The 23881-nt window shown below is 47.4% G+C and overlaps 3 protein-coding genes across 3 annotated transcripts; 1 reads left to right on the top strand and 2 right to left on the bottom strand.

Annotated features, from left to right (window-relative positions):
- The first annotated feature begins 455 nt into the window (after positions 1-455).
- On the top strand, positions 456-12539 carry ints6 (integrator complex subunit 6). Its single transcript, XM_037489300.2, has 18 exons — positions 456-957; positions 1047-1124; positions 1614-1763; positions 4652-4741; positions 5015-5198; positions 5430-5555; positions 5637-5782; positions 6021-6173; positions 7684-7816; positions 8320-8414; positions 8496-8606; positions 9095-9319; positions 9423-9549; positions 9944-10086; positions 10165-10351; positions 10498-10932; positions 11477-11570; positions 11809-12539. Exons 1-18 carry the CDS (start codon positions 847-849, stop codon positions 11900-11902), a joined length of 2682 nt encoding a protein of 893 aa, XP_037345197.2. The 5' UTR covers positions 456-846; the 3' UTR covers positions 11903-12539.
- Positions 12540-12796: 257 nt separating this feature from the next.
- On the bottom strand, positions 12797-15637 carry serpine3 (serpin peptidase inhibitor, clade E (nexin, plasminogen activator inhibitor type 1), member 3). The gene is made up of 8 exons (XM_037488868.2): positions 15382-15637; positions 15078-15269; positions 14343-14588; positions 14028-14226; positions 13839-13939; positions 13178-13264; positions 13014-13097; positions 12797-12899 (listed from the first exon to the last, which is right to left on the bottom strand). The coding sequence occupies exons 1-8, from the start codon at positions 15635-15637 to the stop codon at positions 12844-12846; spliced, it is 1221 nt and encodes a 406-aa protein (XP_037344765.2). The 3' UTR covers positions 12797-12843.
- A 2610-nt stretch (positions 15638-18247) lies between these two features.
- LOC119228883 (protein FAM124A) lies at positions 18248-23399 on the bottom strand. The gene is made up of 3 exons (XM_062565218.1): positions 22708-23399; positions 21704-22565; positions 18248-19825 (listed from the first exon to the last, which is right to left on the bottom strand). Exons 2-3 carry the CDS (start codon positions 22412-22414, stop codon positions 19112-19114), a joined length of 1425 nt encoding a protein of 474 aa, XP_062421202.1. The 5' UTR covers positions 22415-22565; positions 22708-23399; the 3' UTR covers positions 18248-19111.
- Between the last annotated feature and the right edge of the window lie 482 nt (positions 23400-23881).

The raw sequence follows: 23881 nt of genomic DNA, 5'->3' as shown, positions 1-23881 counted from the left end.
ATCCAGGATGTGCGCATGTCAGTGCAGAACCTTTCCTTTTCTTTGGCATGAAGAGGGCCGTCTTTGCTCTTTGGTTGCATTCCAGGTTTCATATGTTAAATATGTTCTTTTTTAATGTTAAATATATATATTATAGATATTTGGGGGGTTGTCGTTAACAATAAACACCGGACAGCCACCATTCTTAAATAATATGCTCTCAAACAGTCACCACCCACATATGTTGTGTTCTCCCCATATAATGCATGAACAGGATATTTTCCTGGCACGCATGCGCAGTAGAACCCTTGTCCTGGGCCCTTTTACGGAAATGGTAATGAGCGTGCTTCAGGAGGGCCAATGAACTGGCGAGTTAGTCCTCACACGTGACGCTGACGGACCGCGTGGGGATTGAGGAGGGTTAGGGGCGGGGCCTGCATCGGAGCTTCGGGTAAAAGCGGCGCACGAGCCGCAAACGCATTCAGTGTAGGGCGAAGCAGGGGTACACAATGAGGGGCAACTTTTACTACTATGAAACTTAAGAGTAATGGCAACATATTGTTTAAAATAATTATCAACATTCCCTCGTGAATTCATAACGTGCCCCTTGGGTTTGACTTTTTCGTAGTTTCGTTCTCCCGGAAGGGGCTTCTACACTCACTGTTCGTACACTTTTTTTTCTTTTTCTCGGTAAAGAATGTGTGAGAGACATTTAGCAAGCTAATGCTAGTTAGCGAGCTAATGCTAGCTAGCTAGCATAGCCAACTAGCTAGCTGAGAGGGTGACAGAGGCGGCGGGAGAACAAAAGGTTTTTTTGTCCGGTTGTACCGACACCGGGTCCATGCAGAGCGGGTCGCTGCCATCACAATGCCGGTACTACTTTTCCTGATAGACACGTCCGCGTCCATGAACCAGCGCACCCACCTGGGCACTTCCTATCTGGACATAGCTAAAGGCGCCGTGGAGACCTTTATGAAGGTACCGTGAGAACCCGGCGCGGTGTACCGGGGAACTTCTGCTCGGTGTGTTTGTGTGTCTCTGTGACTTAACGCTCTCTGTGTCCACAGCTCAGAGGCAGAGACCCGGCCAGCAGAGGGGACCGGTACATGTTGGTCAATTATGAAGACGTTCCGTTCGGGATCAAGGTAGAGTTCTTGGCTTGTGTTTGTGTAGTCGGAGTCATGTCCTCCTCATCATCACGTCAGTTATTGTGTACTAACTCCCAACATCTACAGGAGGAGCTTCTCTTTAAAACATGGCCGACATTTTGTTTCAGTGTGAGCAGCAAGGAACTCTGGGTGTTATTTATACAGGGAGGAGGAGAGATCTGAGGGGGGAGGAGATATCGGAGGTGGGGGGAGAGGAGGAGAAATCTGAGGGGGGAGGAGATATCTGAGGTGGGGGGGTGCAGGGGGTATCTGGATGGGACTAGGACTCTTATTTATCTGAATTTTCAACCTGTAGTCTTTTAAAAAAAAAAATGTTTTTGCCACTCAACAGGACAATTTACACAAATACAAATTCCTATACATTTTTAAATGTATACCTTTTTTTTAAATTTAGACAATTCTGTATTTTTACATGAATGTATATACATATTGTTGATCTGTCTGCCCCCATGTGTGTCCCTCCAGGCCGGGTGGAAGGAGAGCCACGCCACCTTCATGACGGAGCTGAGGAACCTTCAGGCAGCAGGTCTCACCTCCATCGGCACGTCTCTGCGGACGGCGTTTGATTTGCTCAACCTCAATAGATTAGTGACGGGGATAGACAACTATGGACAGGTACGTAGTTCTGGTGTCCCCCCACACACATATTGTCCCCGGCCCAAAGTCCTACAAGCATCAACCACATTGAGACACCCCCCCGCCCGCCAACCCACACACACTGTCATGTGATCATGTCACAAACACAACAATGTATGAAACACTGTAGTTTTATTCCTGATTCTTTTTGTTTAAGTACATTTTTACCCTAAGCGCTGCATATTTATTAACCACAGTATGATATATATATATATATATATATATATATATATATATATATATATGCTCTATAATATACAGATATATTATATTATACAGGCCAATTTAAGTCTGAGTGTGTCTCCTCAATTTTCACCTAAAAGCTTAAATTTAAACGGCATAATGATAGTGCACCACCTTCGGTTGTTACTTAAAGCACGAGTAGACTACAAAGTATTCTAGTGGCCTCTTGTGTCTTTACAGCCAATCAGAGTTGACGTGATCCTTATGACTTATATCACTCGTCCATCTCAATCTGCCCCTCACACACTGGCAGGTTTTGAGGCTCCCTCTGACTGCACGATGGTTCGGTTCTGTCACATCGTCACGTGTTTGAGGCTCTTGGACATTTTGATAAACCACCCACAAGTCATTGCAACGTGACGTCAAAAATGGGATAAACAGTGAACGCAGGGAGAATAGATGAAGGTGAACAAGAGGAGGCACACATGTGTTCAGACTGTCATGTATACATTTAGAACATCACGGATTGAAGATGAAGAGAAAATCACATGAGATCAGATATTGTCATCAAAGCAATTTTGACCACAAAAACAAAACACTATTTCAAATTACCTCCCAATTTTGTAAAACCAGAGAGTGAAACGAATTCGCCTCAATTATCAATCATTTTTTTGGATGTCATGGTGACGTGACAAATATTTTAGGCAGCAAAGTGCTGTCCCCTCATATTTACACAATTTGAAACACTCACAGCCTCTCGCTCCTCCACTGACCAGGTGACCTCAGGGTGGAGATCGGGCCTGGATTCAAATTGTCAAATGTTCTCATGAAGGGTCCTCACTGAGTGAAAGGAAGTAGAGTAGTGGACGTGGAGCTGTTCCATTCTCTAATGCTAAGGAAAGCAGCCTCAAAGCTTCCTTACTTAGCTCCTTTAGCATAGGAACCACTGGACCTTCCTTTAGTAAAGGAAAGGAGATTATTCCGTCCCACAATTCCTTGCGTCAGCAATATTTAAAAAGTGTATCATTGGTCCGTTCAGGAGGAATAACTATGACGTAGAAACAGATCGTGTGAGTAACTCGTTTGTTATTAAAATGTTCCTTTGAAGCTGGTTGGTTGTGTTGTCTGCATGACTCACACTGTAAGGACACCTGAAGGCATCTCACATGCTTCTTGTAGCCGCTGCAGACTGACGTCACCAACATGCGTCTCCTACATCACAACTACCCAGCTCAGTGGAAGTGCAGTCAATTCCTAAACAACACTTTGTTGTTTCCTAACTCCTCTTAAACTCTCCTAGCTGTCTTTCCACAGAGGTCCAGGAATAGACGTTAGGAGGTAATTTCTTTGACCATTTGAATCCAGCCTGGATTTGGCCACTGACCCATTGATGGTCTCCATTAATTCATTCACTGTGGTTAGAACCAGGATAATCTGTGCATATTGGTTTAGTACAGCTGTAATACAGCAACAGACATGTCTCCATAGAAACACACCTCATGATGATGAACGTAGACAGGAAGCCGATTAGTTTCTCTCGATGTGAGACTTGCACACCAGTGTGACCTGCCGTTCATTTCATAGGAAGGTGGCTACAACAATAGAGGGACATGTGTAGCGACTGCGCATGCTAAATAAGAATAACCCATTTCCAGTGAGGGGGGGCTAGTAGTCGGTCCGCTGGTGTTATCAAACATTGACCCGTTTCAGGCTTCATGAGCAAATACAGAATCCCTTTGTGTTGATTTCTAAAGCGTCGCATTAAGACATAACTTTATATCACTTTATTTAAGTATCTATTGTAGGTCGCTGTGATGTGCCAGATTCTCAATAAAGAAACAAGAAAAAAACTAACGACAAACCCACGGTCATGAAGATACTCATTTTACGTTACATGGACTTTGCATGAATACTCAACTGAGCTCGGCTCGAGCCGCTCTGAAAAAAGATCCTACCTCAACGACTGGGGGAACCCGCTCTGACAGGAACCTGCCACAGACCACTTTTCGCACTCGGCGTCACTCAATTAAGGGAAAAGTGAAACAACCACCGACATTTTTGTCTCGTTAAGGAAAGTTCAAAAAGATTTAGTCAGTTTTATTTTCAAAGCTCCATTTCTGTCTCGTCTTAGTTGGTCAGAAAGGTCGTTAAACATTTTTCAAATGAACACTGTTGCACAACGAGTACATAGCAGAAACAGCTCATTATTGGTTGATGGATGAAACAAAGGGCCGAGTTGGAACGATGCGAGTAACGCTTTCCATCAAGATGAGCCTGTATTTTTTTATGAATTCAATTTACTGCCGGAATAAAGACAAAATTAATCACATCGGATTGTTCTTAATATAAAGACAATACCTGTTGTGTCAGTGATTTCATAATAAAATGTGGGAATCAAGAAAAACTATATAATTAAATTTGAGATTTTGTAGTGATTTCGAGTTCTTTAATTTTCATATAAAAATGAATGATTTTGATTACACCTGATAAAACGGATTCTCTTGTTTCTTTAAGACCAAAAGAATCTGAAGACAAGTGTAACGTTTAACCTCCACTATGAAGAGGATTATCTTATGTCTAGACATTCAGACAGTATCTGCTCTCATTTGTGATAACTCAAATTTTAAATCTCTTAAGTCGTATTTTAATTCATTGTGATCAATTTTTCCTTTTTTCTTTTGCAGGGAAGGAATCCCTTTTTTCTCGAGCCTGCCATCATAATCGCCATCACCGACGGCAACAAGCTGACCAGCGGCGGCGGAGTCCAAGACGAGGTGAGTCGACACCGAGTGATCGAGCGTTCCATTCTGCTCCTTCGTCTGCTGGTTGGTTTGTGTTGTGAAACATTTAAAACAACACAAACCAACCAGCAGATGAAGGAGCAGCGAAGCTGGTCTGCTGTGTTTAGGAGAGCCGAGGTACCATCTTCAGACTGAACAATTTAACAGTAATGTAACAACCAACCAGCTAACCTTGAACATCGAGCCGCCTCCTCCTCCTCCTGCTCCTCTGGCCGTGACTCCTCGTTTCCTCTCCGCTCCTTTCAGCTCCATCTTCCCCTGAACACGCCGCTGCCGGGTAGCGAGCTCACCAAGGAGCCGTTCCGCTGGGACCAGCGTCTGTTCGCTTTGGTGTTGCGCATCGCCGGCAACGCCTCGGTGGAGCCCGAGCCCCTCGGCGGCGTCCCGCCGGACGACTCTCCCATCACGCCCATGTGTGAGGTCACTGGAGGTAAGAGGCTCATGTCTGCGTGATGTCAGCAGCTAGCTAGCTTGCTAATTCCCCTGTTTCCTACTCGCATGGTGACATCGTTGTACTTTACCTTCGCCCAGTACTCCCACCGCACTAATATGGCTAGCTGCTAATGCCGCTAGCTTGCGCCCTGTGATTATGTGTGTGTATATATGCATATGTATTAGAATTCATAAATCTGTTATACCAATGATTACATGCTTGTTGCAGGACGTTCCTACAGCGTGTTCTCTCAGCGCATGTTGAATCAGTGTCTGGAGTCTCTGGTGCAGAAGATCCAGAGCGGAGTGGTGATCAACTTTGAGAAGACCGGACCTGATCCTGCTCCTCTAGAGGGTGAGAGAATCCTCCTCCACCTTCATGCCTCACAAGCACGGCCTTCTTAAACGGTGAAGTCAGCTGTGTGTTTGTGTGTAGACGCTGAGGTGCTGAAGTCGGGTCCTCAGACGTGGCATTGCTGTCACAAGCTGATCTACGTGCGACCAAACCCTAAAACCGGCGTCCCCATCGGCCACTGGCCGATCCCAGAGGCCTTCTGGCCGGACCAGAACTCCCCCACCTTGGTGAGAAACTCTTCATCTACGGGTTTGAAATTTGTAATATCAGCTGAAAATAAATAATGACTATGAAGTAAGTATCTCAGAGCTGAAGCAAAGTTCAGCTCTGAGATATTGTGTAAGAATAAAAAGGGTGGGTGTCTTATTTCATTATGAGGATTTTCACAGGATGTAAATGTTGATGATAACATGCTCTATAACAGTTTTCCCTTCTATGCCCCCCCCCCCCCTCCTCCCCTGACAGCCCCCCCGCTCTGCCCACCCACACGTCCGGTTCTCCTGTCTGGACGCCGAGCCGATGGTCATCGACAAGGTTCCCTTCGACAAGTACGAGTTGGAGCCGTCGCCCCTCACTCAGTTCATCCTTGAGAGGAAGTCTCCTCACACCTGCTGGCAGGTACGTCCAGGCTGTGAGGTCTGACCTAGAGTCATTTCCTACGGTGGCCGAGAAGGTTCAGACAAATACAAAAGCAACAACACAACCGCAAATGCCACAACACAACACGAACGCCGCAACGCAACACGAAAATACAAAAGCCACATCACAACCGCAAATGCCGCAACGCAACACGAACGCCGCAACACAACACGAAAGCGAAAACGGAAGTAGCTGCCCACGGGAGCGAGCATATTTTGGAGGAACGCCCACGGGAGCGAGTGTATTTTGGAGGAACGGAGCTGGAGGATGCCAGATTGTTTAAGAAGTAAGTGAAACATGATTCCTTGCGGCTACAGTTAAAGTTTAACTAACGTTAGCTAAAAGATACGTGGCGCCATTTAGCTAACGTTAGTTTGTTAGTTAAATAGCCGCAAGGAATCATGTTTCACTTACTTCTTAAACGATCTGGCATCCTCCAGCTCCGTTGTTACGTGCCTACTGGTTTTTGAACCTACTGGTTTGGCTACGCGTTTAGATGTTATTAAGAGAGTAATCCTACTTGGGCAATGTGCTAGAAAACCTGACAGAACTATGTATTTCACGCTACGCCACCAAAAACCAGTTGTCTTGGCTCACCCTGAACCAAAAGATGTTCTTGCCACTGACGATTTGCAATTTCATGATAAGTAGTGAAATCAGTAGCGGCATTTGACAGCTCGGCTGGCCGACGGCGTAGCGCCGCCGTCTTATAAAGTTTTGCTATTTTGCTCGACTGCGGGTTCGAATCCAGGTTGTGGCGATCTTTTAATAAACGTATGTTCTTTTATTTATTTCTTTATACGTGGCAGTGATGTAGTGCTCACTTATACAATCATAATCGCTGCATTGGATATGGGATGCATTTTGAACATTTTCAGCAATATGTTTGCGAATGTGTGACGGATCAGGTGACCGAGGCAGACAACATCTGCCGCTGTCGGGGCAAAACAAACACGCACGCGTAGCCAAACCAGTAGGTTCAAAAACCAGTCGGCACGTAACAACGGAGCTGGAGGATGCCAGATCGTTTAAGAAGTAAGTGAAACATGATTCCTTGCGGCTACAGTTAAAGTAAGGAATCATGTTTCACTTACTTCTTAAACGATCTGGCATCCTCCAGCTCCGTTCCTCCAAAATACGCTCGCTCCCGTGGGCAGCTACTTCCGTTTTCGCTTTCGTGTTGTGTTGCGCCGTTCGTGTTGCGTTGCGGCGTTCGTGTTGCGTTGTGGCATTTGCGGTTGTGATGTGGCTTTTGTATTTTGTGTTTTGGCGTTCGTGTTGTGTTGTGGCGTTTGCGGTTGTGTTGTTGCTTTTGTATTTGTCTGAACCTTCTCGGCCACCGTAATTTCCTCATAGACGTCTATGGGAGCAGAGGAGTCGCCCCCTGCTGGTCACCACACACAATGCAGCCGTTGGGCCCCGGGGGGACAGGGGGGGGGGGGGGGGGGTTTCAGACCGTTTGTCTCTGACGTGTGCGTCCGTGTTGCAGGTGTTTGTGTGTAACAGTGCCAAGTACAGCGACCTGGGTCAACCCTTCGGCTACCTGAAGGCCAGCACAGCGCTCAACTGTGTCAACCTGTTTGTGATGCCCTACAACTACCCGGTGCTGCTGCCGCTGCTGGGTGGGTTCTAGTGCATCCATGATGTTTGATCAAAGCGGAACCAGGTTATTTATTTATGCCGTGGTCCCAAAAATCATTTCAACACTGTTCACTGCGAGTCAGTAAACCATTAAAAATACTCAATTTTATACTTTGTTTTAGTAATTGGTATTGTTGGTTATTGTACTTCATAAAAACACACAAAATGATAAGATGATAGAATATTCTTTTGTTATTAGAGTTTAGTGTAAGGACGTTTAACAGATAATAATTCCTCTGATATTTATATTCATGTGAAGAAATCTAAAGTGTATCACTAAGACTGCATTTTACAGATAACACATGAACACATCACGATAACAGCCTGAATGCATCATGCGTAACTTAAGAGAACTTCTGTATGTTAGCCGTTAGCCGCTAGCTGTGCGCCTATCGTCGCTAGCTCCTCCTCCTGTTGATCTATTCACCAATTGGTTGATTGCGACGTGACATCATCCGTTGTTCCATTATGTCTTTTCTTGCAGACGACTTGATCAAAGTTCACAAGTTCAAACCAACCATCAAGTGGCGTCAGTCCTTTGAGAACTACCTGAAGACGATGCCTCCGTATTACATCGGGGTCAGACAGCGTCTCTCTTCATCTGTTCGTCTTTATCCGTCCAGCTCGAGGTTTTCACCGCTCTTCTTCCTCTGTCCGCAGTCTTTAAGGAAGGCCCTGAGGATCATGGGAGCCCCCAACCTGCTGGCCGACAACATGGAGTACGGCCTGAGCTACAGCGTGGTGACCTACCTGAAGAAGCTCAGCCAGCAGGTGAGGAGCCTGAGCAGCAGTAACACAAGTAGAAAGAGATGTCACATTTATGCTATTCAAGATAAAACAGGGACGTTAAGTCAGCTGGTCTTATTGTGAGTGTCAGGTGTCATCTGAATGTGAAATGTTTTGACCGTCAGAACTTCTCCTGATTATTTATTTAAATACTAATATTTGGTCATAGTTGAGATGCTGATTTAAAGGTGAACAGGGTTCCGGTCAGAGAACACGACCACATCTGTTTGTGTCATTATTTCAGACTTGCAGATGGATAGAAAGATGGAATTTCTAAAATAAACACAGAAGAACGGATAATTGTCAACTATCCAGATGAGCTATTATTTATAAATAAGTACAGACCAAACACCATCAGTAAATGCACTTAAGAGCCTGAGTAGGCGTCAATGACTCGATCTGACTAGACTGTTGTGTAGCACGTATACGATTCAGTTTGCAACGCGCGGTAATAACGTTCCCCCCCTTCGCAGTCCAAAATGGAGTACGACCGTCTGATCGCTCTGATCGGGAAGAAGCAGGCGCCGGAGGCCGGCATCAAGGTGCGCTGGCGAGGAGGTGGGGTGGGGGGCGTGTCTCTGGCCCAGAGGAGGGACTTCATCCATCAGCTGCTGAGTCTCTCTGGAGAAGCTCCGCCTCCTCCCACAGAGCTCAACCCGAAAGAGTTCCAGGGCTTCCAGCTGGCGCTTCTCAACAAGGTGTGGTTGTGGTTGTTGGATCGAATGATGGCTCCCCTCCTGAAATCCACGGTGTTTATGGTGCTTCTGTGCTGGCCTCTGACCTTCTGTGTGGCGTCTTCAGGACCTGAAGCCTCAGAGCTTCAGGAACCCCTACGACATCCCCCGCAGCCACCTGCTGGACCAGCTTAGCCGCATGAGGAGGAACCTGCTCAACACCGGCGTCTGCTCCCTGCGGGGGCACGACTCAGGTCAGTTTATAGATCGATCAATGCATCAATCAGCATTCTGAACCAAGAGATACTGCACAATAAATCAAGTCTTGCAGCACTGAATACAGTAGCAACAACAAAGAGATCAAATCTATCAAATGTGACGTACGAGTCGACAACGAACTTTATCATTGAACGGCCGCGTTGCTCTATTATCGGTTTATTATGCATCGCACAGATGTTGGAGTTGTGTGTGCGCACCTGGAGTTTGTGCACGGCTGCTTGTGACAAATGTGTGTCATTTTTCAAATTAAAATATTTTTCCGAAAATAAAGTCAAATGTAAAAAGTAAAGGCTTAGTTTCTTGCGGTGTAGAGAATAGGTTCTGTAGTTCTGTAGTGAGTAACGAGGTTGATGAATGCGTCGTTAACAGACCAGCTGCACAGCGTGCCCATTGCACAGATGGGGAACTACCAGGACTTCCTGAAAGCCGCCCCCCAACCCCTCCGGGACGCCGACCCCGAGCAGCCCAAACGCCTGCACACCTTCGGCAACCCCTTCAAGCTCGACAAGAAGGTAACGCCCCCCCGCTCCCTCCTCTCAGCACAAGGGACGCACGCCGTTAGTAACCTGTTATTGTCCCTCCCCTCTCAGGGCATGATGATCGACGAGGCCGACGAGTTCGTGACGGGACCCCAGAACAAAGGGAAGCGGCCCGGGGGGGATGGAGGCAACATGGCGGGGGGAGGTCCCAAGAGGCGGCGCTGCATGTCCCCACTGCTGCGTCTGGGACGGGCCTACACGCCCCCTGTGACGCCGCCTGCTAGCCCCCGACCGGCAGGTAAACACGCCCACACACACACACACACACACACACACACACACACACCTGTGCTGCTGCGTCCCTTCTGGTGGTCTTTTGACTCCACAAAGCGCTTTAACGCGACAGCACGAGGACTTTAAATCTTTAAATCTCCGACCCTGCAGACGTGGACCTGACTGACGAAGCACCAGAACCAGACCTGATCCTCAACCACCTGGACCAGAACCACTACTGCTCAGATGGGGGCTCGGACTCGGAGGCGGAGCTCTCGTTGCTGGTCATCGACCACAAGGAGAACCATGCGGACCCTGAGGACCTTGGGCCCGGGAGGGAGGAAGAGGAGGACGAGGAGGAGGACGAGCAGCAGCAGCAGCAGCAAGAGGAAGAGGAGGAGAAAGAAGATGAGGAGGAGGAGGAGAACGGAGGTGGACCGGCGGTACCATTCGGCGAGGAAGGAGCGGAGCTGATGCTCCTGGACCAGCTGCCGCCTCGCTACCTGTCTCCCACAGCCCTGAAGAAGCACATCGCCATGGAGACCACCAAAGTCAACAATGAGCTGAGGACGCTCATCACCAGGGAGATCAGGAGGCCCGGCAGACGTACGTCCGGTACCACAGCCGTCTTTACCGGGTCACATGACTAACCAGAGTAGGATAGGGGACCAATAATGGAGCTCCTCTAGCTGCTGTAGTGACCGATATCCGCCACCAGGTGTCATTGTTAGTTGAGTTTGAATAGTCTGACGTTATAACGATAACGATTTGATAGAAAATAGCTTACAAAAATGAAAAACGGTGCTAAAGACAGATGCCTGTTGTCACGGTGACAAACGTCCTGAAAGACGGGGCTTTTTATCTGTGAAAGAACACCACTAGATTATTTACTAAATCAATTAGACGTTCAGCACTGGATCCTAACAAACACCACAGTGGTTTATAATCACAGAACTTTAAAGCATTCTTTCATTCTTTTTCTTTCTGAATATCTCTTTGGCCTTAAGATTGAATGACATGTGACCTACGATGGCCGACCAATGAGAGAGCATGAGATAGAAAAAAGCTCCTTTAATATAATCCAACAGATGTTCTTCCTGACTGGACTCAAAACTGACGAGCCGGTGAATAAGTTCTCCTTCTGTTGCAGACTACGAGAGGATCTTCCTCCTCCTGAAGCAGATCCAGGGCACTCTGGAGACCCGACTCATCTTCCTCCAGAACATCATCAAAGAGGCAGCCAGGTACTTCTGGACGGTCCTCGTTACATCCTCTGAAACCACCTGTATATATAGTTTGTTTTTACCAGACTCTGTAAAGCTCCTTTGTGAAACTATGACATCATCATTGATTTGTCTTCACACCTCGTATTTCTTCTCTAAAAATGTTGTATTTATAGATTTCTGATTGATCGGAGTTCTCTGCTTCTAGTCATGGTGCTTCTGTTTTATTTCATATCATCTAAATGGTTTTGTTCTTCAGGTTCAAGAAGCGAGTCCTCATCGAGCAGCTGGAGAACTTCCTGGAGGAGATCCACAACCGATCCATGAGCCTGAACCACGTGGACTCGCTCTGAGACCAGCTCACCTGGCGGTTGACTCGGACCTTTTGGGTTTGTCTCGTGGAGAAGGCGGAGCCAGCCCCAGAGGGGCGGATCCAGCCCGTGTTTCTACACTCCAATAAATGAAGCGCTCCTAAAGTTCTTGAGGTGAATCTGTCGGACTGGAGGTGAATCGTTAAGTAATAAATCATTTGATCAGCTCAGGAACTCACAGCTTCTCACTCAGCAATAACAGTTGTTCCTTCACCCCCCCCCCCCCAAAGTATCCCACGTAACCTGTCCTGTCCCAACATGCTGCCAAACCCCCCCCCCCCCCCCCCCTTCTTGGCGATGCCGTGAAAGCTTGTGTACATTTGAGAATGTTTATTTAATGTAATTTAAAAACACCTTTTTGTTTTATGTCTTGGTTTTGTTAAATCTTCTCAAATTTACACAAAGAGTCCGATCACCAGAACCTGCCATACTTGTCTCTGTTTGTGAAGAGGCGGCTACCAAAAGAGTATTTTGAATACACTGTAAAGATGTAAATAACCCGAGAGTACTTATTTAAAGAGTATGTTCAGAGGAAAACGGCCTTTTTGTAAGTATTTCCATGAATAAAGTTTCTATTTTACACTGTGAAGGCTTGTGTAAATAAAGTGTGTAAAGACTAGACCGAGTGTTTCATTGGTAATATGCAGTAGAATATACTGCCACTATAGTAATATTTAGGTAGAATATACTGTGATTATACTTCCACTATAGTAATATTTAGGTAGAATATACTGTAAATACTTCTATAAGACAATAAAGCACCAAAACACAGAGCGTAAAAACATGTAATAAAATTTTATTTACAGACATTTACAAAAATATTTTCCCTCTTCCTGAAGTGTCCACAAATAAATATTAGTGTGTGTGTGTGTGTATGTGTGGAGGGTTGTCTGTCCTCCTGTATGTCTCTGTCCTCCTGTCTCTCAGGCAGCTTGTTGTTCTGCTGGGTTCATCACTCGACCCATGAACCAGATGGACCCTGAAATTAAATGTATTAGTGTAGCTGCAGCTCAAAGAGCATGTTAGTGCTTATTGAGACACGTTAATGAGGCAGCGCCTCCTGCTGGCTGCACAAGGAGGCCGCGTTGAATACCTGTGTTAATGTGTCGCAGCAGGAATAAAAACGGCCGGTCGGCCTTGAAAACCGGAGCTCTGGATCGCTTGAGGAGGACCATGGCTGAGGAACCAGAGCACAGCGTTTATCAGCATCGTGCGTCACTCTGCGGCATCCTGCAGTCACCACAGAGGGCGTCTCACCGGTAGCAGCCGCCGCCTTTGTCCCGTCCTCCGTGACGTCGATTCCCACTTCGTGGAAAGCGTCGGACACGTAGAGACTCTCCGTCACTGCAGGAGGAAACAAGCCGTCAGCCAATCGGTGTGAGGAGGAGGAGCTTCCTGAGGAGGCTCAACCTGCCACGCCGACGATGGAGAACCTCTACGCAACCTCTGCACAACCTCTGCACAACCACTGCACAACCTCTGCTCTCCATCAGCCAAGAAGTTCAAATCAGGCCCTCTGCTGAGATCCATGTGTTAAAGCTGCATTCTGTGTAGTGACCAGCAGGGGGCGACTCCTCTGGTCCCATAGACGTCTATGAGGAAATGACTCTACTTCTCTCTTGATTTATTATCTCAGTAAACATTGTAAACATGAGTTTATGGTCTCAGTCTCTAGTTTCAAGTCTTCTTCAATGCAGCATGATGTTTATTTAGTGAATGATGGTCCATTTAGAGTCAAACAGACCATAAAGCAGGGGGTGCTTAAGGGCGGGGCCTGACGCTGATTGACAGGTCTCTGACAGAGACATATGCCCGTTTCTACGTCCTCCTCAGTCCATATATGGTCACTTCCTCTTCAGTGGTTGATACAAAACAAGATGGACGGAGGCTAAATGTTCCGAGGCCTCGATGCACTGACCTGATATTCCGGTGAAATCCGCCAGCGTCGGGTCGAAGGCGTCGCTGACTCCCAGGGCGGGGAGCACGGACCTCAGGTTGAACCTGTTCTGCATCCTGAACCTGCGAGGCACCAGACAGGAAGTAGTTCAGTACCTCCGACAACAATCAGAATCTGGAATAACAACCTGTTTGGGGTCACAACCGTTACCTGGGTAGGAGCACGTCCATCTTGGTTCTGCGCAGACCGGCGTCCCAGGAGGCCAGCTGGCGGGCGCTGAGCTGGACCTCCAGCGAGGACAGCGGCGTCTTCCTGTCGCTGGGCAGCACCACCTGCAGGCTGAGGGAGCGGCCCAGGTACGGCAGCTCCAGCACCGTGTAGCGCTGCTCCCCCGCTGTGCGGAACTGACCTGAGTTAAAATGAGTAGTGAGTCAGAGTCTGGTGGAGAAGTTTCACATGCTCTGGTTCTGAGAAATGTCCACTGGGGGCTCCCAACACGTCTCCTCTCCGGGAAACGTCTCTTACCAAAGCCCACCTCGCCGGCCTGGTGCATCATGGGTACTTTGATGGCGGTCCCGTCGGAGAGGAGGAAGGGCAGGTTCTGCGTGCTGCTGAAGAGGAACTGTTTCTGCCAGACGCCCCTGAACGCCACCTTGTTGACCAGCGCCATCTGCAGCCGCTGACCCCACAGCGGGGCCTCGGGTTGGGCCTCGCCGGAGCCCGACGGCTCCCCCCCACCGCTGCTTCCTGCCTGGAGGGACCACGCCTCCTCTGGGGGGGGGGGGGGGGGGGGGGGGCTTTAGTTATAACTCAACGAAACAACCAGGGGTTAACCGATTCATTGTTGTCAATCATAAAATAAAGTGTATCCTCCTACACAGTAATCAGTGATGATGACATCATCGATGACATTATGTTTTGACGTAATGATGTTTCACATTGTCAAATGTTCTCATGAAGGTTCCTCACTGAGTGAAAGGAAGTAGAGTAGTGGACGTGGAGCTGTTCCATTCTCTGATGCTAAGGAAAGCAGCCTCAAAGCTTCCTTCCTTAGCTCCTTTAGCATAGGAACCACTGGACCTTCCTTTACCAAAGGAAAGGAGATTATTCCGTCCCACAATTCCTTGCGTCAGCAATATTTACAAAGTGACGTATCATTGGTCCGAACTTAACAATTCAAATCCAGCCCTAGTATCTGGTCTCTGGTCTCTGATCATGTGACCAGACAACAAACACTATATTAGTCACTGATTTTAATACCGGCGTGGCGTCCCGTGAGGTCGGCCCTCAGCACGCCGCCGTCGGTCCACGCCGCCACGCGCCGCGCGAAGTCGCTCTGCAGCTGCACGCCGCTCTGCAGCAGCAGCGTGCAGCTCTGCTGCAGAGCGGCCGAATGGCTGCCGTTACCGGCGTCTCCATGGGAACGCAACAAGAAGTCCTGGACCCGGACGTCTGCAGGACAGGACGACACAAGGAGACATTATTACACGCCTATAAATGTATGTTATTACATATCTGCTCTGTGAAGTTTTGCCCCACTGGTTCCCTTCATTGTTTTCATCACCCTTCACGTTGAAGCCCAGCGTGGCCTCCAGCTGAGTCAGCGTGTTGGCGCGGGCCCCCAGCTGCAGCAGCCCCAGGGACAGGGACACACTGGCCGGGGACACCATCAGGTTGGACACGTTCTCCGTCCCGGCGAGCGCGCGGTAGAGACGGACGGAGAAGCGTCCGTGCAGCTCCGCCATGCTGCCCTGGAAGAGGCCCTCACAGAGGCTCCCCTCCAGCAGCCAGAGGCCCAGCAAGAGCGGCAGGAGACGCATGTCCCCCCCCCCCGCGGGACGGAGGAGACGAGGTGCAACTAATTCCTCCTGGAGGGCCACGAGAAGGACAACAGCAAGCATACTATGAAGTATTAATACGTTGTATAAGGTATACGTTTCTTCATCTTCTGTTGAATATTAAATATTACTCTACACAGTACTGTACTACTATTACATCACCAAATATCCCTTAAATATGTGTAATATTAAAGGTACTCAATCAAAAATACTAATAATACATGTAAACATTTGGCATTCAAAATAGTCACAGAAATTGCAAAGAATCATCTAAATATTCCTAAAAGACCAAAAGTAGAAGTAAACGTTCTGCAGAATAATAAATAGTACAGTAATAATAATAATAATACTTTTATTTCTCTTTTTACTTCATCAGAATATTTTGAGTGAAGTTTATTAAAGTTCATCAAGACTTTTTGTGTCCAAGGTAAAATGTTACTGTGATGATGTCTCACCTGAGGACAGGTGAGGAGTCTCCAGCGGATCTCTCACTCAGACTCCAACCATCCAGCCTGTTGGTCCCTGGTCCCTGGTCTCAGGACTCTGGTCTCTGGTCTCTGGTCTCTGGTCTCAGGACTCTGGTCTCTGGTCTCTGGTCTCTGGTCTCTGGTCTCTGGTCTCTGGTCTCTGGTCTCTGATGTCCACTGGTCTCTGGTCTCTGGTCTCTGGACTCTGGTCTCTGATGTCCACTGGTCTGTGGTCTCTGGACTCAGGTCTCTGGTCTCAGGCCTCAGGTCTCAGGTCTCTGGTCTCTGGTCTCTGGTCTCTGGTCTCTGGTCTCTGGTCCCTGGACTCTGGTCTCTGATGTCCACTGGTCTGTAGTCCGGTCCTCTCTCCCAGCCTGGCTGCAGGGTTGTGGTCCCCCGGTCTCTCTGAGCCGGTCTGTGGTCATGAGACTGCTGCTGGTCTCTGGCGGCGATGTCCGTACCACGCCTCCCGGGTTCCTGCCTCCCTCCGCGGGGCCATGAGAGCCAGGCGCCGGGAGGCAGGACCCGGACCCGCAAATCCCAGACCGGGACGCACACGCGCTCACGAGCTGGAGGCTTTTCATGAGAAACATGAAGTGATCAGTTGTATGTGACGTATGATGTATGTTGTATGTTATATGTTGAATGACGTATGATGTATGTTGTATGTTGTATGTTGTATGACGTATGATGTATGTTGTATGTTATATGTTGAATGACGTATGTTGTATGTTGTATGTTGTATGACGTATGATGTATGTTGTATGTTATATGTTGAATGACGTATGTTGTATGTTGTATGTTGTATGACGTATGATGTATGTTGTATGTTGTATGATGAATTGACCCATAAATATCATCTAAGATACAAATAAATACAAACATGTATCTTTGTATATAAACACAACAGTATTAGTGTGTCTGTGCGACGCCTCCACTTCTCTCACAACTTAATCCGTCACCAACGGAGACCGACCCCGACCTTTGACCCCGGAGGGGGGTAGAGGAGGAAAAGGAGGAGGAGGAAGAGGGGATGATGAAGTGTGGTATTTATGACGGATCATAGTCAAGAGTGAAGATTATTATCAAAAGACAAGAAAAGATTGTTTTATTGTGAAGTTGCCTCAGGATTCTCTTCTGGGATGAAGAAAAAAATAAAAAAAAGGAGAAGAAGATCATAATAGCTCACACACACACCAGCCTGGTGTGATTGACAGGTTCAAGTCCCGCCCCTCAATGGACCAGACGCTCGTTATCCTCCTACAAAGTTATATTATCAGACATCATTCTCACAGGGGGATGAAGGTGAGGCTGAAGAGGATGAAGGTGAGGACGAGGAGGATAAAGGCGAGGATGAAGAGGATGAAGGCGAGGATGAAGAGGATGAAGGTGAGGACGAGGACGAGGAGGATGAAGGTGAGCACGAGGAGGACAAAGGCGAGGATGAAGAGGATGAAGGGGAGGACGAGGAGGATGAAGGCGAGGATGAAGAGGATGAAGGTGAAGACGAGGAGGATGAAGCCGAGGATGAGGAGGATGAAGGTGAGGACGAGGAGGATGAAGGTGAGGATGAAGAGGATGAAGGTGAGGATGAAGAGGATAAAGGTGAGCTGTTTTTGTGAAGTAACATCAGTGACGATTGTTATCTAAGAAAGACGTAGAATGAAGAGAAGAAGAAGACAAAGACGAAGGAGAGTAAAAGAGACGATGAAGATGAAACCAGAAGAAGAAACACAGCATTGTGTCGGTGACAAAGGTCACTTGAGATGCTGGGCTGTGATTGGCTGACGGTTGTGGCCTACATCCCTTCGGGGGATTATGGCTCTGCCAGGTACGGAGGATTACACACTGGGGCTGGCACTGAGGGGGCGACAAGGGGGCCCCAGAGCATCATGGGAAAAAACAAAGCCCGTCTAAATGAATCAATACAAATAAGAATCTGAGGAGCAAACTTTAGTGTTTCATTTGTTTTTATTTAAATTCATTCATTCATTCACTGATAATATCCATTCATTCATCCATCGGGTGGCCGGGGGCCACAGCTCCAGCAGGGGACCCCAAGCTTCTCTGCCTGGGGGGGTCCAAGGCTTTCCCAGTGCAGACATATAGTCCCCAGGGAGGGGGGGGGGGGGGGGGGGCTTCCTTACCAGATGCACAAACCACCTCATTAATTAAGCATATTTTTAATTCGTACATTTAACAATAAGTTTGTACGTAATGAACGTGATTATTTGGTCATTGACACTTCCAGATTTGTCGGAGGTTTCACTGAAGAAGAAACAGACAAACAGATGTTTTGTCCCTTAAAGTTAGAGGTGATCATTTTACAGGTGGATTCCAGTGTAATGTGAGATGAAGGTATTTATGTTGCATTATAACACAAGACATTACTACCAGAACACTGCAGTTATATTTCATTTATTTGTTATTTTGTATTCCCTTTTTTATACTATGCGTTTGATTTGGTTATTAATTAGACAGTTGAAATTTCTTACTTTCTCATCAAATAAATAAATAAATGACAAGTAATGTGTTAAATACTAAATCCTGTTCCTCCTTTTGACCTGCAGGTAAAGCAAATTATCTTTATTTGGTGCTATTATATTTCCCAGTTGAATGTTAATATTTCAACTTGTTCAACTGGTTGTATTTGAAAAAAGGTAATAACTTTTTATTAGCTAAATGCTAACTGCTACAGCTAACCGCTAAGCAAAGCCTCGCCTCCTCCCACCATGACTGAGGCTCCGCCTCTTTGGATTCGATCCAATAATCAAACTGAAAATATGATGTAAAAAAACTCAAGACTTTTCAGAGTCATTTCAGTAGAGAAAAGTTAAAGAATCTTCCCCTTTTTTACGTGTTCTTTGTTTTTTACATTCTCTCAGTACAATAATGACGCCTTAAAAGGAGAAGGAGGTGTGAACCTTTAGGAGACGCGTACTGCTCCTCCAGGCATTTAACCTCCGAGACACAAACACAGGAAGAAGCATCAGATGTAGAACTCCTTCTCCTCCTGCTCCTCCTCCTGCTGCTCCTCCTCCTCCTCCTGCTCCCCCTGCTCCTGATCCTCCTCCTGCTCCCCCTGCTCCTGATCCTCCTCCCGCTCCCCCTGCTCCTGTTCCCCCTCCTGTTCCTGCTCCTCCTGCTCCTCCACCCGCGCGCTGATGACGCTGCAGCAGTCCGACTGGTGGGAGGAGCCATCGCTCGGAGAGGGAGTAGGAACCCCCCCCAACGAGGTGCAGGCGGGGCATGTTGGGATGCTCCCCCACGGAGGGAAGGCCCCCATCTCTCCAGCTGGGGGGGCGGGTTTGAAACAGGCGGAGACCACGCTGAGGTCCACGCTGCCCCCCGGGTTCACCATGTCCCCCGTGTCCACGTCCGTCTCCCGCGCCCCAATCAAAGCGTCCAGGTTGAGACGGAAGGGCGGGACGAGGAAGGGGCTCCGGTGGAGGGAGGGGCTCCGGTGGAGGGGGCCGCGGGAGGAGCGGGGGGAGAGGGAGCCCGACCTGTGGCCCCTATCATCAGGCATCCAGGTGGAACACTGGTCCTGCTGCTCCTGGTGGTCCTTGCGGACCACGGGGTGCTGGACTCGGGGGCGGGACGAGGACCGGTGGTAATGCCGGCAGTTCCTGTCGGAGGCGGAGCTCCGGAGGAAGGTGGAGGGAGCCGAGACCGAACCAGAGACGGGATGAGACGCTCGGACCTGAGGGACAAAGTGTGAGTAATACAAAGTCTCTATTAAGTTCACCTCGTTAAGCTGACTGCTTGTTACCAGGTTTGTTAGAACCAGGTCACAACCTCTGGTTCTGTAGAGTCAGGTCAGAGCTTCATGAGTCAAAGCTGCATTCTGTGTGGTGACCAGCAGGGGGCGACTCCTCTGCTCCCATAGACGTCTATGAGGAAATGACTCTACTTCTCTCTTGATTTATTCCTTCAGTAAACATTGGAAACATGAGTTCATGTATGTTCTATGTCGAGATGAGCTCTGAACTTGTGGGGTAAAAATCAGTAAGTATGAAATATACTATTAGATTATTTGTTGATATTTGAATCCTTCCTTGTTCTGGCTGCTCAAATGTGTTTCTGCAATGAAGTGATCAGCTTTGTATATGAAGCTAAGCTACCGTTTTCCTCTGTTCACAGTCTTTGTGCTAAGCTAACAGCTGCTAGTGACTTCATGTTTAATGTTTCCCTCTGATTACACAATCAGTGCTAAGCTAAGCTAATTTGCTTTACACCCCCTTTCAGACATCGATGTGGCGGCTAATCGGCCTGCAGAGCCGAAGGGAAGTCACCATGTTTGAGAGGATGCTCTGACTGCAGGACATGTGGCAGCTTAGCTTAGCATTTTTCAGCATCATGCATATGGTTGATTATCACACCAGATTAGCTCATTAATTTCCAATCCCAGTAATGGACTGCTGCTTAATCGGCTTGCTGCTCATGTGCCCTCTCTGGGAGTGATACGGCAACGAGTCTGTGTGTGTGTATGTGTGTGTGAGGTAGTTAAATTAGTGAATGTGACCTTGTTCCAGGCTGGATGAAGCACAGGTAATGATAATGATGATGATGATGATGATGGTGTGTTGGACCAGAACTTTAAGCTGCTTTTTCTCTTCTTCACAATATTGTGGTTATTGTATTTCATGGGCCTAATTATGAATGCAGATTGTAGTATTTAACTGTCCTGCAGCCTTCATTTTTATTTTTTATTTAGTCTATGACAGAGAACAGACTATACAGAGATAAAATAAAAGATAATGTGCTTTAGCTTTGTCTTGATTTAGGAAAACTGGGAAACAATATCTTCTGTTCCTAAAGTTTGAGGATGAATTTCTCCATTAAAGACCAAAAGGGTTCACTTCACACCACATTTCATCAAGTCAGCATACAATATTATCACCATACGATATTATCACCATACGATATCATCACCATACAATATTATCACCATACGATATTATCACCATACTGAGGTCACAATACGATATTATCACCATACGATATTATCACCATACAATATTATCACAATACGATATTATCACCATACGATATTATCACAATACGATATTATCACCATACGATATTATCACCATTCGATATTATCACCATACGATATTATCACCATACAATATTATCACAATACGATATTATCACCATACGATATTATCACAATACGATATTATCACCATACGATATTATCACCATTCGATATTATCACAATACGATATTATCACAATACAATATTATCACCATACAATATTATCACAATACAATGTTATCACCATACGATATTATCACAATACGATATTATCACAATACGATATTATCACAATACAATATTATCACCATACAATATTATCACAATACGATGTTATCACCATACGATATTATCACCATACTGAGGTCATAATACTATATTATCACCATACTGAGGTCATAATACTATATTATCACCATACTGAGGTTATAATACTATATTATAACCATACTGAGGTCATTATAGGATATTATCACCATACTGAGGATATTATCACGTGTCATGTGTAGATGGCGATACAGTATAGATTCCACTCCTCACCTGCAGCAGGATCTTGTTTCCATCGTAGTCCTCCGTCCGCCAGCGGACGTCACTAATGGGGCAGCAGGGCCGAGGAAGAAGGGGCACCAGTGCCCCAACATCCGGCACCCTGACCTCCATCACCGCTGCCTCCAGCGCAGCGGCCCTCTGGCCCGTCGGGAGCCTCTTGAAGGACAACTGGACCTCCATCTCAGGGTTGGAGTACACCACGAAAAAGCAGAAGTCCTCCTTCCTCTGCGCCGGCCCGCGCTGCAGCAGCAGCTTGTAGAGCCGCACCATGTGGACGTAGTTCTCCTGGCGGCAGTACACGGTGAACCGGGCCACCTCCTTCCCGCAGTTGATCTGCCGCACGGCCCACAGTGGCGTGCCGCTGGACAGCGTGAAGAAGTCCTGACTGCAGGGCGACAGCATCGGGGGGGCGTTGCTGACCTCCTCCGTGTGGTGGTAGCGCCAGGGCGGCCTGCGCAGGACGCGCTGCAGCATCAGGGCCTGCTCCTCCTGCAGGAAGACGATGACCGCCAGGGCCGGCCGGCCGCCGCTCTGACGGCGCCTGGGCCCCGAGAAGGAGGCCCGCTCCGAAACCCGCAGGAGCTGCAGCTCGGGGTGAACCCACGCCAGAACGCCGTCGGCGGCTCTCTGCAAAGGCTTCCTCTGGCCGGGGTCAACGATGAGGTGAACGCACACCAGGAAAGGATCCTGGAGGTCGTCCATGAAGAACTCAGCTCCACATACGACCAAGGAGACGGGTTAGAATCATCAAACGAGTCTATCACAAGGTGGATTATCAGTCAGGTCATTGGTTCCTTGCTCTCCTGTTTCTCCCAGCATGCACTGGGCCTTTATACTTCATGTGCACTTGGAACTGTGAAGAATCAAAAAGACAAGGTAAACTCCATAAAACAGGATTATAATCATCTAAAAAACCCTTGATCCAAACCCTCAAGTATTAAATGTCATAAAGGATCAAAGGCTGATATTAATTAATAATATTACTAATTGCTTACATGTGTTTCTAAAACATGTGAAAACTGAAGGGACTCAGAGGACTATTTGTCATCGTTTGATCGAAGGCTCCGTGTTTCACACATTCAGTGTTGGCTTCTTCTCACTTCCCCCCCCCGCAGACCCAAGGCAGCTCCTCCACCACGCCTCGAGTGACAGTATCAGGTCATTCCTCAAGCCACTTGGAAGGTTCCAGACCGCAGCCAGGGCGATGCATTCAAGGGCCGATGCATTCAGGACCTCAGGGACCTCTGGGACCTCCCAGGTTCCTGCGCTCTCTACCTGTTGGGCCTCTGGGGGACTCGACCCGCTTGGTCGGGGCTCTGAGGCCGGTTTGGGGAACAATCGGTGTTGTTGTCCTAGAGGGAGGGGCCCGGTCTCGTGAGGCCTGCTGGCCTTTAGAGGAACGAGAGGTGACATTCTGTAAATGTGGGATCAGGTACGCGGAAACTTTAGAGGCTTCAAAGGGGAGCGACAGATTTAGTTTTGGGCTTTAAAAATAAGATTTAACGTCATGATCAGGAATCAGGAATCGTGACAGACATACAAGGAATTTGACTTGGCGGTTGGTGCATGACGGACATTTAGACATTTAGACAACAAGACATAGTGCAAGGAATGAAATAAAATATAATTCTGTGGGTTAGTTTAAAAAGAATAAGAGTTTAAACAGTTTAAAAATGAAATGTGTCTCCTCTTCTACAAACTACAACATGGTGGCCTTTGATTATAAGAAGTAGACCTGAATCCTGTTTTCATCAACTAGTGAACAGGAAGAGACCATATATGGATTGAGGAGGACGTAGAGACGGCGTCTATGTCTCTGTCAATCATTGTGTAGCCCCGCCCTAAAGCATCCCCTGCTTCATGGTCTGTTTGACTCTAAATGGACCATCATTCACTAAATGAACATCATGCTGCATTGAAGAAGACTTGAAACTAGAGACTGAGACCATAAACTCATGATTACAATGTTTACTGAGGGAATAAATCAAGATAGAAGTAGAGTCATTTTATCATAGACGTCTATGGGAGCAGAGGAGTCGCCCCCTGCTGGTCACTACACAGAATGACGCTTTAAACTCATGAACCTTGTTTCTCTCCTTCTCATAGAAACGTGTCGTTGATCCAGTTCTCAGAAGAAGAAACGTGAATAATCTAAGTCCCACAAACAGT

Source organism: Pungitius pungitius, chromosome 10 (genome assembly GCF_949316345.1).
Source record: "Pungitius pungitius chromosome 10, fPunPun2.1, whole genome shotgun sequence".
Taxonomy (NCBI): Eukaryota; Metazoa; Chordata; class Actinopteri; order Perciformes; family Gasterosteidae; genus Pungitius; species Pungitius pungitius.
Note: the sequence above shows the minus strand (reverse complement) of the source record. Positions and strands in the feature narration are given on the sequence as shown.